The sequence below is a fragment of the Eleutherodactylus coqui genome, chromosome 7 (assembly GCF_035609145.1).
Source record: "Eleutherodactylus coqui strain aEleCoq1 chromosome 7, aEleCoq1.hap1, whole genome shotgun sequence".
NCBI classification, from domain to species: Eukaryota; Metazoa; Chordata; class Amphibia; order Anura; family Eleutherodactylidae; genus Eleutherodactylus; species Eleutherodactylus coqui.
The window spans coordinates 212,372,763-212,389,442 of NC_089843.1; the positions used below are offsets into that span (position 1 = coordinate 212,372,763).

At 46.8% G+C, this 16,680-nt stretch overlaps 1 protein-coding gene across 1 annotated transcript in view; it reads left to right on the forward strand.

Annotated features, from left to right (window-relative positions):
* The window catches only part of LOC136573127 (tyrosine-protein phosphatase non-receptor type 9-like), a 56,542-nt gene that overhangs the window by 13,933 nt on the left and 25,929 nt on the right, over window positions 1-16,680 (forward strand). Inside the window, exons 2-4 of the mRNA XM_066574327.1 lie at window positions 6,631-6,771; window positions 11,203-11,292; window positions 11,668-11,792. Of these exons, the coding sequence (XP_066430424.1) occupies window positions 6,631-6,771; window positions 11,203-11,292; window positions 11,668-11,792 (356 nt within the window). The remainder of the gene's footprint in view (window positions 1-6,630; window positions 6,772-11,202; window positions 11,293-11,667; window positions 11,793-16,680) is intronic.

Genomic DNA, 16,680 nt, shown 5'->3' on the forward strand with positions numbered 1-16,680 from the left:
ACCCTGTGCCTCTTTTGGCGCAAAAACTTATATAAGACAGGGTCTTATTTTCGGGGAAACTGAATAGTTCATCCATTTTATGCAGACATAAAGATCATCGTTCACAACTCGTTGCGTGTAAACGGCGATCGATCACCAGCTGATCACTGCTGCAATGAATGTGAAAGACTCGATGATTAGGCCAACAAAACTTGAACAATGTATCTGTGTGAAGGAGCGGCCTCCGCCATTGTCCGATCGTGCGAGTGATTGCTCGCTCCGTGTACGAGGAGTAGATCCATCATCTTCTCGCGTGTCTTATTACCTCTTTACAGGAATGTTGTGACTCCCCCGTTCTGCATCCTCTTATATAGCAGTATGTGGAGGATCAATGGCTGTTTATGCCCCCTTACTGGTAAAGGCTTAATATAGTGATCTGTGAAGCCTCCCTGACCGAATCGCAGATGTTTATATGGATTTTTATTTTTTTCTGTCACTTAATAGAATTTCTCTGCTTTAAACACAAGTAAGAGTAATTACATCTTAAGTGTGCCATGTGTTTGGCAAGAAGAGCAGAAGTAAAGTAATTGGAGTCTGAATAACTAATGGAGGCGGCTGCTCGCTCTTCCAGTTTCTGGCTGATGAAATTGATTCTGGAGGCCGGATCCATATTCTAATGCTTCTTACTGAAGGCAAAGTATGTGGTGCGTCTAAAGCCGAGATGAGAAGTCGTGTGAATGGTCGGGTAACGCCGGTCCCCAAGGAGGGGGTCTGCCTTCTGATTCACACTCTAATTCCTAGTATTGCAAGCAGGGTCTGTTTAACCCCTTGAGTGGCGGGTTTCCTACCACCCTGTCGTGCCCACCAGGGCAGGTTTTTTAAAATGGTCTAATCATTGAATTTCAACTAATTTTGCAGTTGCGTCTCAAGAGCCATAACTTTTTCATTTTTCCATTGACATGGCCATGTGAGGGCTTGTTTTTTGCGGGACAAGTTGTGATTTTTTAAACAGGGGGGAGGAAAAAAAGAAATGGGGAAAAAAGAAAAAAAGGGGCCATGTCATTAAGGGGTTAAATGTATTAACGTCCTTCTCTGGGTCATTACGACGCATGGATACCACATGTGTGATTGTATTTTTGATTTTTTACAAAGTAAAGGGAGACAAGTGTTTTTATTTTTTTTTATAATTTTTTAACTTTTTTTATTTATTTATTTTTTTTTTGTCCCTTTAGGGGACTTCCACAGGGACCCATCAGGACCCCTGATCACATTCCGGGGGTCCGATGGTGACAGCCCTTTACATGCTGCAGTGACAGCCCTTTACATGCTGCAGTCACATAGACTGCAGCATGTAAAGGGTTAACACAGCAGAGATCGGAGGTTTTCTCTGATCTCTGCTGTAAGAGCAGGTACCTAGCTGTCCTCTGACAGCCAAGCACCACCTCTCCCTGCCACATAGACCATCGGCTTGCTTCTGACAAGCCGATGGTCTCTATGGCAACCTGTAAACAAAGCAGGAGATTGCCGGCATATCGGCAATATCTTCTGCTGGTTTTTCAAAGCCCTTGCTTTGTTCTCTGTGGGTCTGTGCAGGCAGAGCACACTGTCACAGCTTGTGGCATTGTGCTCTGCAGCTCCCATAGTGATACATAGCCCGGAAATCTTCCGGGCTATGTCACTATGAGCAGTGGAGCTCGTCCCGGAAAATTTCCGGGCGTGCCACTCAAGGGGTTAAAGGACCGTTTACACGGGACGATTATTGCTCAAAATTAGTTGAAATGAACCAGAATGCGCTACAATCGTTCCGTCTGTTTCTCTTGGGTATCCGTCTGACACGTGAGGCTGGGCGGCCTACGATACAGCGCTACTCGTTCTTCTAGCTACACCCAAGACTAAGAAAAAGAAATGTTGACAATGTAGCTTGTCTGGCTGATTGTGACTAATGCTAGCGATTATATGACTATTGTTTACCAGCCTTATTAGATCACATCGCTAACATTAATTCTGTACTTATCAGCTAGCATTCCATACTTAATAGGGATCGTTAAATTGTAGCCTGTCCGCGCAAGTCGTCATCCAGACGATGCACACGATTACAGGGGTGTAGGTTACTGTGTTCTTGCCTATAGGCTGCCTGCAGACGGCACGCCTAATCTGGCTGCAGCGGCGTCCGCGCCTACATGTCTGTCTTCTCCATCTGTACGGCAGATGGTCCGCACGGCTCGCCATCGGACACAACCACTACAGATTTTTTAATTTTTTTTTCTTCCTGACGTGGAATCCCCGACTTGTCTGCAATGTTAATTGCAGATGGGCCGCAGGTTGGACGGAGTAGGAGCCGTACCTGCGGAGCCTGCACAAAAATGGATCGTACTGCGCTTTTTTCCCCGTCTAAGTGTGCCGGGAAAAGCGTTTTTTTTCCATAGCACGCTATGGGCGGTATTTGCTGTGGAAGCTGGAGGCGGACACCCACTCCGGATTCCGCAGCAAACATCCGCCATAATCGGCGCTAAATCCAAATTCAGCATCCAAAATTGTCAGGCAAGATAATGACATTCTAGACATCCTAAGAAAGTTAGTCACCCTTGTGCCGTATAGTTCCAGTATATTGACTACTAGGACCCTAACGATCTAACAGGACTTCCTGGGGAGATGCAGTGAGGGACGGGTTCCGTGTCTCTGCTCCGTTTTTTTAGAGGTGAGAAACTGGAAAAAAAACCTGATCTGTTGATTTTCGGTCGGGTTCTAAAAGAATGGGAAAGGCACCCCCCAATCCCAGTAGGCGGATAGATCGTGGTCGGCAACAGAATTACGTTCCACAAGTTTATTCAGTAGGTATGTGGAACGTAATTCTGTTGCCGACCACGATCTATGCGCCTACTGGGATTGGGGGTGCCTGAGCCTGGGCACCCCCGCGAAGTAAGGCTATTCCCTCGCCGCTACTTTTCTAATAGGAATACTGCTGGAGCGCTGAACTTTTTTCTGTTATTTTGTTAATTTTTGCCCTAAAAGAGGCATGTTGTCGTCTTTTCAGGGGGGGGTGTCTTGTACTCACCTAGCCCGCAGTGTCGGGGTCCTCCCGCTGATCTCTAGCACTGCCGCAGGCTGCCATGTAATCCTCAGTGTTGACACAGCACTCTTTCTGGTGACGGGGCTTTGAATACCCCGCCTCCAGCAAGCGAGTGCTGTGATTGATTGGATCATGAGTGCTGCTGCTCAGCCAGAGCCAGTGCGGGATGAACCAATCACAACCATTCAGTGATGTCTGATTGGCTGAGCCGCAGCGCTCGCGATCCGGCCGCGGCGCTCGCTTCCTGGAGACGGGTTATTCAAAGCCCCATCACCAGAAAGAGAGTGCTGTGTCAAAGCTGTGGACCTGCCGAAGACCAGCGCGAGGGACCCAGACACCGCAGACTAGGGGAGTATTGCTGTTTTTTTTTCCCCATGTAGTTCAGCTAGGGCTTATTTTCGGGGATATGCGGTAACTTTCCGTACTTCCATGCCACTTATAGGAGTTCTTTGTCATTCTACACCTTTCACACGGTGATCTTATGTCCTTCTTATAGCTGTATGTTACGTTATTCAGGATTTACTGCGAAGTCCATTTATAACATTTAATTGCAATTATGTCTACACTTCCTTATTGTACTGTTAAGGTTATTCTTGTAAATCTGTTCCTAGCTGTCAGAATCTGAACACACATTTGGAATCGGCATCCAAAACTATGCGAGAAACACAAATTTTGTCTAGTAAAAAAACAAAAAAACTCTTTTTTTTTTTTTTTTGCTAGCACTAATTAGTTGCAGGTAATGACATTTGTGAGCTTACTGCCTGCATCTACATGTTCTGATCGTCTTCTAATTGGCTCTTCCTTCATTATTCATTGTTTTACCTCCTTATTTTTACTCCTGACTACTTCCTCTCCTCGGGTTCCTCAATTTTATGACTAATTACAAGCGATTCATAAAGGATATGATACCTTTTGCAAACATTTTTATTGCGCACAGCTTGTAAATAAAGCGACGTTGCCTGCGGGGTTCTCTCCTTTTATGCACTTTGTGTACTGCTAATATGCGGACCTTTTGTGTCTCCATGGTTACAGACTACAAATAAATCCTGTGTAGTCAGTGAAAGTGATGGAGTGCCCGATCCGTCACAGGATGAACCCCCATTGCCTTATAATGGGGTCCGGCAGGTTCTATTTTACTATCCATCGTTTTACTGAAAAAAGTAGGAAATTGCCGAAAACCCCGGATGAACCCTCCAATCAGCGGTGTAAACGGAGCTCAATGCCACCTTCAAATGAGCGATACAATTAGGAGGTTTATGCAGCCGACTATTCTTTCTTTCTTCCTTTTGTAGCAGTGTGGTTTTGCCAGGATTACAAAAATCTGTGAAAACATCGCATATAGCAAGAAAACCGTTGTAAATCATTACAGACTCTCGCACTATTTTCTCGCCCGCGTGATGCCACCCCTGGAGAGTAAACCCCGCGGCCCGGCCTCAGACATGAACCGCATGACGGCACTTCCTTTATTACTTGCTTCTTCCTCTGTGACATCTAGCGATGCTTCATGGTTGTGGAACCGTGACTCCTCAACCACCGTGACGCCACACTCCCGTCTACAGCTACAGTTCACTCCTGGCTTTAGTCACCTGATTTCGGTTTAACCCCTTAGTGACAGGACTATCTTGCACCTTAATGACCAAGCTATTTTCCCTTTTTTTCCACCATTTTGAAAGAGCCATAACTTAGTTTCTTTGTCCACGTAGCCAGATGACTACTTTGCAGGACAAGTTGTGTGTTTTGGGGTTAGATGTGTTGTAAAACTTGGGTGTGATGTAAATAGAAAATAATATTTTGCACACCAAGGCCCCCTGTCCACGGCAGTGATTTCGCTGGCGAATCACGCCGTCTGAAGCTTTCTGTAGCGTTCCTATGGAAAGCGCCGGCCCCGTGTCCACGAGCGGAGAATCATTGCAATTCCTTGCTCGCGAACGGCAATTCTGCGAATTGCCCCGATTCTCTGCGGTCAGTCTATCTGTCAGATAGGCTGACCTGCGGAGACCCGTCTGCGGCTCCTGCTCCCAGGTGGCGGCTCCCACGGCTGAGATTCGCCACGGGATACCGCAACGCCTGTGGACAGGGTGCCTTAAGACCTCATGCCCACGGCCGGGTCGGATTCCGACTGTGAAATCTCGCAGCAGAATCTGACCTGGCGCCCCCCAGAGACCCTATACTCACCTGCCCGGATCCGCCGCGAGCGTCTCGGCTGGCGCGCATGTGCAGCGCATGAAGTGCTGGGTGGTGATGCGATACTTCCGCGGTTCCCACTGCATGGAATATTGTGGGATGGATGGCTTCCATTGACTGCAATGGAAGTCGTCCATGTGATTTCTACAATCCCCCTGCGCAAAATAGAACATCCTCCCCCGCGATCAGAAAATGGCAGCTGGTTTCCACTCGTGGGCAGCGGAGAATCCTTTAACATTGCATGTCTGTGGACGGACATTGCTACGGAATTCGTGGCGGGTGTCTGACAGCGAGTTGCACAGCCATAATCCGTCCGTGGGCATTGGGCCTAAAGCTTACAAAATAGAATTGCTTCTCTGTCACCGCGTTACAAGACCCGCAGCGTTTCTTATTTTTCTGAGACACTTTGCGCTACAGATCACTCCTTTCTTATTCCGCTTTTTGGGAGGCAGGATTGGCAAAACGCTGCAATTCTAGAATGTTTTTTAGTTTGAACATCCCAGATGATGATGATGTTCTTTACCGTCACGCCGCAGTACGGTAAAGCATGTTTAGCGCCGTTATGAGAGCTGCTGGACCGGCCATATTGATTTTTTTTTTTCCCACCACCGCCAGGCTTTTATCATTTAGAACTGGCTTCCCCTTTCTATTGACGGCTCTCATCTGTCTCTTTCCATGTCTGCATATTGAAATTTTCCTACAACTCTCCTGGGGACCCAAACGACCCGATAAATAAACTTTTACTCTTCGCATTGAGTTGCCTTCCCTCTTCTCCTAATGATCATTCATTGATTTCCTCTATAGGCAGTATCCATGAAAGGATAAGACGATTGTTTGCAGTTAGAGAATGAACGCTCGGCATTCACATATTGTCTTGTTTTTATTTCTTTTATCTTTATGAATGATACTTTTAGACGAGTTTTACACTAAGATCTTATTAAGACGTGATTGTATCTTCATAGTCTTAAAGCGGTAATGTCACTCAACTAGTATCTTCAAACTTGTAAATTTTAGAACTCTTCCTATATACTTTGTCAGTTACCGTGATTAAAGGGGTCGTCCCGAGTTAACTTTTGTCTAAAAACCACTCCAAACCCGATGGCCACAACATAAATGGCTCATACTCACCTCTTCCCGTTCCCCATACGCCTACCGCTACAGCCATTGACGGAGGTGTGTAAATTCACGGCATGTCCCTTCTTTCTGTGGATTTCTTCAGCGTGTCCGCCCTTATCAGTGTAGCGGGGTTAAATCCGCTGTGACTTTAGCAAAACCCACCTTTTAATACGCACCTGCAGCAGGATTTCTCATTATGTACTCAAAACTGTTACCGTTTTTAGAGCAGCATTTTTATGAAATGATCCGTTCACCATTAATTATTCCTTCTCTTTTCACAGGCAATTGAGGAATTTATTTCCGAATTGAAGAATCGGGAAGAACCACAAGTTGTCACGGTGCCTCCTAACACTGCTGTGAAGTTTTTAATGGCTCGGAAGTTTGACGTTTCTAGAGCGATTGATTTATTTCAGGCTTACAGGGTAAGTTCAGAATCGTCTTCATTCTTGGCTATCGGTCAGCGATCGTTCTGCTTTCGAGTAGTTGAGGTTCTCTTTACTTGGTGGTAATCTTTATGGAAAGGGACTACATTGCACCATCCAGGTGGCGGACATAACCGTTGTAAAGCCCCTGACATGAATTTACCCCGTTTCCCAGAAAATAACCCCTAGCATAAATTTTCAGGATTTTTGAGGATGCAGCATGATTTTTCAGGATTTTTGAGGATGCCTAAACGATAAGTCCTACTCCAAAAAAGTTAATTTAAAAAAAAGTCAATTTAACTAGTGTCCAGGCAGCTATACATGTGAAAAAGTAAAAGCTTTTGGAGCAAAAATTAAAATAGGACCCTGTCGTAGTTTTAGGGAAACTGGGTAGTGACTACAATGTTAGCCCATGTGCATGCTGCTACCGCGTTTCCCCAAAAATAAGACCGTCTTATGTTATTTTTTGCGACAAACTAGGCCTTATTTTCAGGGTTTAAAAAAAAAAATTATACTTGCCTAGCAGGCTCCAACGTGCTTCCTGCAGTCCTAGGCCACTTATACAACATCACTTCCTGGTTACGGAAGTCATAAATCCCACCTCCAGAAAGTGATGGCTGTGATTGGTTCTTCGACCACTGCTATGAATGGCTATGAATACAGTGCTGGATAAACCAATGTGATGGCTGTGATTGGCTGAGCAGCAGTGGAAGAACCAATCAACAGCCATCACGTTGGTCCATCCAGCGCTGCACAGATTGGCTGAGCAGCCGTTGAAGAACCAATCAATACAGCGCTGGATTTATGAATCCCATAACCAGAAAGTGATGTTGTACGAGCGGCTGAGGACTGCGTGAACCCCGTCGTACCTCTAGATAGCAGTGGGAGGGACGTCGACTGAGCATGCTAGGTAATGGCATTGTTTTGTTTTTTTTAATGTAGTGTAACTAGGGCTTATTTTTGGGGTAGGGCTTATATTTCAAGCCTCCCCGAAAATTAGCCTAGGGTTTATTTTCAGGGTACGTGTTATTTTCAGGGGATTTACCCTTGTACAGTAGCTTGGGGAACTTTTGTTAAAATCCCTAGAAAGTAAAAAAAAAAAGCATTTTGAAAAGCTGTTTTTTCTTAGCACATGACTGTATTTAGCATGATTTAATTGAAAACCCCTTCATCAAGTCATCGGAGCATGATTGCACTTCATCACTTTCTAATGATTCGCTACTGTTGATATTTCATAACAGAGTGAATAGTTTATGGAGTTGTCAAGTGTAATAAAATGAGTCGTCTTCCTCATCTGAGCCTTTATAGGAGCGAGTCTGTGTGATGAGGCTTATTGGCAGTGAGATGAAGTCGGCCCGCTCATCTGAGCCTTTATAGGAGTGAGTCTGTGTGGTGGGGCTTATTGGCAGTGAGATGAAGTCGGCCCGCTCATCTGAGCCTTTATAGGGGCGAGTCTGTGATGGGGCTTATTGGCAGTGAGATGAAGTCGGCCCGCTCATCTGAGCCTTTATAGGGGCGAGTCTGTGTGATGGGGCTTATTGGCAGTGAGATGAAGTCGGCCCGCTCATCTGAGCCTTTATAGGGGCGAGTCTGTGATGGGGCTTATTGGCAGTGAGATGAAGTCGGCCCGCTCATCTGAGCCTTTATAGGGGCGAGTCTGTGTGATGAGGCTTATTGGCAGTGAGATGAAGTCGGCCCGCTCATCTGAGCCTTTATAGGGGCGAGTCTGTGTGATGGGGCTTATTGGCGGTGAGATGAAGTCGGCCCGCTCATCTGAGCCTTTATAGGAGTGAGTCTGTGTGATGAGGCTTATTGGCAGTGAGATGAAGTCGGCCCGCTCATCTGAGCCTTTATAGGAGCGAGTCTGTGTGATGGGGCTTATTGGCAGTGAGATGAAGTCGGCCCGCTCATCTGAGCCATTATAGGAGCGAGTCTGTGTGATGGGGCTTATTGGCAGTGAGATGAAGTCGGCCCGCTCATCTGAGCCTTTATAGGAGCGAGTCTGTGTGATGGGGCTTATTGGCGGTGAGATGAAGTCGGCCCGCTCATCTGAGCCTTTATAGGAGCGAGTCTGTGTGATGGGGCTTATTGGCGGTGAGATGAAGTCGGCCCGCTCATCTGAGTCTTTATAGGAGCGAGTCTGTGTGATGGGGCTTATTGGCAGTGAGATGAAGTCGGCCCGCTCATCTGAGCCTTTATAGGAGCGAGTCTGTGTGATGGGGCTTATTGGCAGTGAGGTGAAGTCGGCCCGCTCATCTGTGCCTTTATAGGAGCGAGTCTGTGTGATGGGGCTTATTGGCGGGGAGGTGAAGTCGGCCCGCTCATCTGAGTCTTTATAGGAGCGAGTCTGTGTGATGGGGCCTATTGGCAGTGAGATGAAGTCGGCCCGCTCATCTGAGCCTTTATAGGAGCGAGTCTGTGTGATGGGGCTTATTGGCAGAGAGATGAAGTCGGCCCGCTCATCTGAGCCTTTATAGGAGCGAGTCTGTGTGATGGGGCTTATTGGCGGTGAGATGAAGTCGGCCCGCTCATCTGAGCCTTTATAGGAGCGAGTCTGTGTGATGGGGCTTATTGGCGGTGAGATGAAGTCGGCCCGCTCATCTGAGTCTTTATAGGAGCGAGTCTGTGTGATGGGGCTTATTGGCAGTGAGATGAAGTCGGCCCGCTCATCTGAGCCTTTATAGGAGCGAGTCTGTGTGATGGGGCTTATTGGCAGTGAGGTGAAGTCGGCCCGCTCATCTGTGCCTTTATAGGAGCGAGTCTGTGTGATGGGGCTTATTGGCGGGGAGGTGAAGTCGGCCCGCTCATCTGAGTCTTTATAGGAGCGAGTCTGTGTGATGGGGCCTATTGGCAGTGAGATGAAGTCGGCCCGCTCATCTGAGCCTTTATAGGAGCGAGTCTGTGTGATGGGGCTTATTGGCAGAGAGATGAAGTCGGCCCGCTCATCTGAGCCTTTATAGGAGTGAGTCTGTGTGATGGGGCTTATTGGCAGTGAGATGAAGTCGGCCCGCTCATCTGAGCCTTTATAGGGGCGAGTCTGTGTGATGGGGCTTATTGGCAGTGAGATGAAGTTGGCCCGCTCATCTGAGTCTTTATAGGAGCGAGTCTGTGTGATGGGGCTTATTTGCAGTGAGATGAAGTCGGCCCACTCATCTGAGCCTTTATAGGAGCGAGTCTGTGTGATGGGGCTTATTGGCAGTGAGGTGAAGTCGGCCCGCTCATCTGAGCCTTTATAGGAGCGAGTCTGTATGATGGGGCTTATTGGCGGTGAGATGAAGTCGGCCCGCTCATCTGAGCCTTTATAGGAGTGAGTCTGTGTGATGGGGCTTTTTGGCAGTGAGATGAAGTCGGCCCGCTCATCTGAGCCTTTATAGGAGCGAGTCTGTGTGATGGGGCTTATTGGCAGTGAGATGAAGTCGGCCCGCTCATCTGAGCCTTTATAGGAGCGAGTCTGTGTGATGGGGCTTATTGGCGGTGAGATGAAGTCGGCCCGCTCATCTGAGCCTTTATAGGAGTGAGTCTGTATGATGGGGCTTATTGGCAGTGAGATGAAGTCGGCCTGCTCATCTGAGCCTTTATAGTAGTGAGTCTGTATGATGGGGCTTATTGGCAGTGAGATGAAGTCGGCCCGCTCATCTGAGCCTTTATAGGAGCGAGTCTGTGTGATGGGGCTTATTGGCAGTGAGATGAAGTCGGCCCGCTCATCTGAGCCTTTATAGGGGCGAGTCTGTGTGATGGGGCTTATTGGCGGGGAGCAGTGAGGTGAAGTCGGCCCGCTCATCTGAGCCTTTATAGGAGTGAGTCTGTGTGATGGGGCATATTGGCAGTGAGATGAAGTCGGCCCGCTCATCTGAGCCTTTATAGGAGTGAGTCTGTGTGATGGGGCATATTGGCAGTGAGATGAAGTCGGCCTGATCATCTGAGCCTTTATAGGAGTGAGTCTGTGTGATGGGGCTTATTGGCGGGGAGATGAAGTCGGCCCGCTCATCTGAGCCTTTATAGGGGCGAGTCTGTGTGATGGGGCTTATTGGCAGGGAGATGAAGTCGGCCCGCTCATCTGAGCCTTTATAGGAGCGAGTCTGTGTGATGGGGCTTATTGGTAGTGAGGTGAAGTCGGCCCGCTCATCTGAGTCTTTATAGGAGCGAGTCTGTGTGATGGGGCTTATTGGCAGTGAGATGAAGTCGGCCTGATCATCTGAGCCTTTTATAGGAGTGAGTCTGTGTGATGGGGCTTATTGGCGGGGAGATGAAGTCGGCCCGCTCATCTGAGCCTTTATAGGGGCGAGTCTGTGTGATGGGGCTTATTGGCAGGGAGATGAAGTCGGCCCGCTCATCTGAGCCTTTATAGGAGCGAGTCTGTGTGATGGGGCTTATTGGCAGTGAGATGAAGTCGGCCCGCTCATCTGCTTCGTTTGCTCTTTCTCTTAACAGAATACAAGACTTAAAGAAGGGATCTACAACATTAATCCGGATGAAGAACCTTTACGCTCCGAGCTGCTGAGCGGTAAATTTACGGTTTTAGTAAGTATTACCGTTAGTGGAATCTATTCTGCGTTGTCACTAATGAAACACATTTCAAGGGGTTTCTGGGACTCTTCTGTTGATGACCTCTCCTTAAGACGGGCCATCAAATATGACCGTACGAGGTCTGCCGAGGGGTAAACGACATTCTCATGACACCCTTTTACCGTTTACACTTGATGGTTAGATAAGGGGAATCGAATGTATTCTTTATTTCTCTGCATCTCCCTTTATCTGCAGCCGGTTTTGGCATTGGACCCTGGTAGCCTGCGGAATGCATTGCTATAGATTGTTAATTGGATTTAAGTTGTAAAGTATAGGGCTATACTTCCTAGCCTCGCCTATAATGACAGTGCTTGTTCTTCTCCATTACAGCCCGGAAGAGATGCAAATGGAGCCGCGTTAGCCTTGTTCACCGCTAGACTTCACCGGCCGGATGTAACCACGCATAAGGCAGTTCTCCAGGCAATTATCTACCAGTTGGATAAAGCCATTGAGAGGTAATTTATTGATGAGGGATCACTTAATTCTTTCCTTCCCATCAAGACAGATTGCTGCAGCGGGGGAAGCTTCGTGATAATCTGTTTTAGGGAAAAATTAGTCATCTTTTTCAAGCTAATGAATGGGATTTATTATTTGGGATGTTGTTGGTATCTCAGTAAATGCGATTGTTTGCCGGTATGTGAAAGTGGAGATATTAATATAGATATAGAGATCTATATACACCTTTATTTTAATTTTTTTTTAAGCTTTATTGCCAAATTTCTTTTACAAGAAGGCTTGTGCATTAACGACCTTATGAATGAATTAGGCCTCATGTCCACGGGCAAATTATGAATTAAAATCCGTAGCGTTTTTCCTGCACGCGGATCCGAGCCCCATAGGGATGCACTAGACACCCGCAGGTAGTTAAATACCTGCGGATGTCATTTTTCCCTGCAGGTTCGGGTCCCGCGTGCAGGACAAAATCCGGACATGCTCTATTTAGGTGCGGGTCTCCCACGGGGACGGCTCCCGCAGGCTTCTATTGAAGCCGTCCGGATCCGCAGGAGACCCGCACCAGAATTTAACTCGCCTGCTCCGGACGGTACGGGTCTTCCCTTCTTCGCGGGCGGATTTTTCTTCGGGCCAATGGATGTGCCCGGCGCATGCGTGCGGCACGCACGCCCCGAGTACATCCGCCGGGCCGAAGAAAGAAGATCCGGCCTCGAAGAAGGGAAGATCCGGAGCGTGCGGAGAGGTGAGTAATTCTTATTTTCAGCCCTCAGGTCCGCGGGGCAGGAGGGATCCGCTACGGATTCTCCATGGAGAATCCGTAGCGGGCCTGATTTTTCCCCGTGGACATGAGGCCTTAGACAATCACAGTTACGTAAATGAAACCAGATCTGATGCGAGCTCTACCTCCTCAGAACCCATCATATACTACCGAATGATTCTTCTATTAGGAAACACAAACCTTCACCAGTAGCTTTTTAATTTTTGGATGGTTCCCTATGAAAATTGTCATGGATTAAGATCATGGAGCAGAGTTATGAAACCTGTCTTCACAGTAGAACCACCAGTTTTGGACCCCCCCATCCTAGAACCGCAAAGGGGACACATCTGTCCCCATCGTAAGTTTTAACAGAACTTTTTTGGTGTTTTATGTTTACACCATATTTACTACTGTTATAATAACTGACCAGTGTCAGTTTTGGGTTTTTTTCATCTTCGTCAATTTGGATGCCGGGTGCAGGGTACTTAGGAGTAAGACCTTCTTATTTGGTTTACCTTGGTGTACAGTGAGTGATATGTCATCCCTATGAGCTCTATTCATAGTGCCAACTATACTTGTAGACTTCTCCTTTAAGTACTCAGCAATGGCAACAGACGTGAAGAAATCACAAGTTACATTTCTGCCTTTACCAAAGTAAGGGCCCATCAACTTCTTTACAACGAGGTCGCCAAGACGCTCCTTGTCAACCCTAGTCTCATCCTTCCCAAGATAAGGAAATGCATTTACTAGATACTTAGAATCTTTGTCTAAGCCATCCAAAATTTCCGGCCGCACTTCTCTGGCTTGGATGCCATGAATTGTATAAATCTACACCGACCTTTAGATGGAAAAAGTTGCTCATCAATGGTAATAAAGGACCTGGTATGGAGCGGCATTGAGCATTGGAAATAGTCATACCAAACTTCAGATGTCAAAACAAACTCATCTGGTTGATCGAACGTCAAAACGCAAAAATCTCATAATTTCCTTAATCTATTGCGTCTCATAGTCTTTCTGACAAATGGGGTTCCCCATCTTTCAGACCACAGAGAATCCAACTCCAGGCCTTTTGCACCAATGGCTTCCCTAAGGTACATTATTCTTAGAAACTCTTCTAGTTCCCCAATCGTGATTGACCAATCGTTAGATTCTAAGACACAGCGTACTTCTAATTCAGTACATGTCACAATATGTTTAGGATCTTTTCAGACATCATCAACCTCCAACAGATGTGTTGTCAAAATAACGCTTTGCGTGAGGGGTGGGGCCGGAGCGGTCTCTGAAGACAGTGGTCACCCCTTTGGCCAGATGAAGCTTCCCCTACAGCTTGAACAGTCCACTGAGTACCATTTGGTGCCATGATGAGTTCACTGACAGGGAGTTTAAACAGGTGTCCACGTTGGACGACAGCATCACGGTCAGGTTGCTCGCCTGCTGCTCCATCTGATTCATCACCAAGGTGGTCAATGGAGCACTCTTTCTCCTCCTTGATCATGGTTGGGCAAGTGCGCCCCCGGCCTTGACGGACACCTCGCTCACGACTCTGGACCTGCTCGTGATCACGTGTAGTCACAGTAGGCTGCTGCTTGAGGGAGGTTGCGTCCTTTCCGGCACGACTGTGGCTTCCCCGAACATGCACTGATGTCCCACTTGACGGCCTTGCTGTCAGAACTTGAGATGACCAACTGTAGCTCTTCGTCACTAGAAGAGTCAACTGGATCACCCTAAGATTCATTCGCAGAGAGGTCATTCAATGATCTCCACTGATGTCAGTCCTCTGTCGATAAGCCATAGTGTAACACACAACACACCCGTCACTCAGCTAGAGAAACCATAGAAATGACAACTTATTATGGTTCATAGAAAACAATGTTCATGCTGTGCGGTTTACCTACCTTGCTCGTTCTTCCAATTAGTGGTATTTGAGACCAAAAATTATCATAACCTCAAAAAAACAATGAAATGTAACAAAAAATGGAGTTTAAAACCAAGATTAAATCCCAAACAATGTGATATCACTGTCAAGAGGACAAAAGTGTCCCCATGGCGGTTCTAGGTAAAAGCAGATTTTCTTTCGGGGGGGGGGGGGGAGGGGTTGACCCAATGATCAAAATCATTTGGAAAATTGATGTAGACTCTAAATGATGAAAAGTCACAAACTAGCCATCTGCATCAAAAATTAAACGGCGAGAAGAACAAATTTGAAAGAGGACAGATCTGTGCCCACGGCGGTACTGGCATTGTTTCAACTGGGACTGTTATGCGTACGTTCTGGGGCTGCGGTGTCCTGCGAGACTATTGAAGGGACGTTCTCATATTCCTGAAATCCCACCTGGGGCCCCCGAGGATCATGCACTGTGGTGTGCCTCTTCGGACTTGTTGGAAGTCTACCGTTGACTGGGGCAACCCGCACCTCGTATAAATTTCAGGTTTTTTTTTATGCCAAAAAAGTAATATTGGTTAATCGGAGGCACCCAGAGAGGCCGACCAGGAGTGCATGGATCCAGGTAGTAGATTCTATAATTCCTATGTATAAGCTGACCTACATGGCCACAGGATGCTCGGAGAAGTTTGACAAGATCTGGGGTGCTTGGGTGAACTGCCCTGCAATGGTAATAGAGGTGTCTGCCTGAGCATTATGGGGTGATGCAGTAGAGAATACCCACTTAACCTAAACTGTCTTCTACCCTTTACTTTTTGTTAAGAGTCGAGCTGTGGTGTTTGGGGGGGTGGAGTTGGGTGGTGGGGTTACTATTAGAGATGAGCGAACGTACTCGGTAAGGGCGATTTCGCAATCGAGCACCGCGATTTTCGAGTACTTCACTACTCGGGTGAAAAGTACTCGGGTGCGCTGTGGGGCGGGGGGTTGCAGAGGGGAGTGGGGGGTAGCAGCGGGGAACAGGGGGGAGCCCTCCCCCCCCCCCCCCCCCCCCCCCACTCCCTGCTGCAACCCCGCGCTCACCCACAGCGCACCCGAGTACTTTTCACCCGAGTAGTGAAGTACTCGAAAATCGCGGTGCTCGATTGCGAAATCGCCCTTACCGAGTACGTTCGCTCATCTCTAGTTACTGTAGTTCGTTTTTGTTGTTGCTTACATCCGTTTTCCAGCATTTAAACCCGCCGCCGCCTGAAATCTTGTAAGATTCCTTTAAGGGCTGTGTATACGAATCATAGCGGCAGTGCGGCGGGAGGTTGCTGCCGTTATGGATATCGCATTAGCAGATGTCTTTGACTCTATGCAGACTCGAATATAGAAGTGCTTGTCTGCTGGAGGGGCCGCTGTCAGCATCGGCTCCAGGCAGACCTTGTTCTGTAGCACACGGGGTACATGTCCGTTTAATAGGGAACCAGATGAAAACTAAAAGGTTATTGAGGAACACTTGTGTTTCCTGTATAATTCAGCTGAAACTACTGGTTATCTGACATCTGTGGACATCATTGAGCAGCCTTAAAAAAAAAAAATTTGAAACTAATTTAGCTGATAATGTTTAACCCCTTAATGACGCAGCCCTTCCCCTCTCCCCCCATTTTCGTCCCCCCCCCCCTCCTTAAAAAAAAAATTGTAACTCCTTTATCGACATAGTTGTATGAAGGCTTGTTTTTTGCTAGACAAGTTATATTTTTCAATGGTGCTATTTAACTTGCCATATAATGTACTGAAAAACTTTTTAAAAATTTAGAGTAGAGTAAAAGGGAAAAAAAATGACATTCCACCATCTTTCGGTGCGTTTTGTTTCTACGGTGGGCAAACTGCAACAAAAATGACCTAACTTTATTCTATGGGTCAGTACGATTACCACGATACCAAACTTGTATAGGTTTTATTTATTTTTACCTTTTTTTTTTTTTTTTTTTTTTTTTTCAAATACTTTTTGTAAAAAATTTTCTGCAGCCATCTTCTGCCTGCAGTAACTTTTTAAAATTTTTCCATCGATGTAGTTGGGTGGAGGGCTGATTTTTATTTTTTTTTATTTTTTTTTTTTGCGAGATGTCCCGTTTATGTTGGTACCATTTTTGAATACATACGACTTTTTGATCACTTTTTATAGCATTTTTTTTTCTGGGAGACAGGGTGACTGAAAGTCTTTATTTTATATCTTTTTTTCAGCCGACGTTCACCGTGCGGAGTAAAT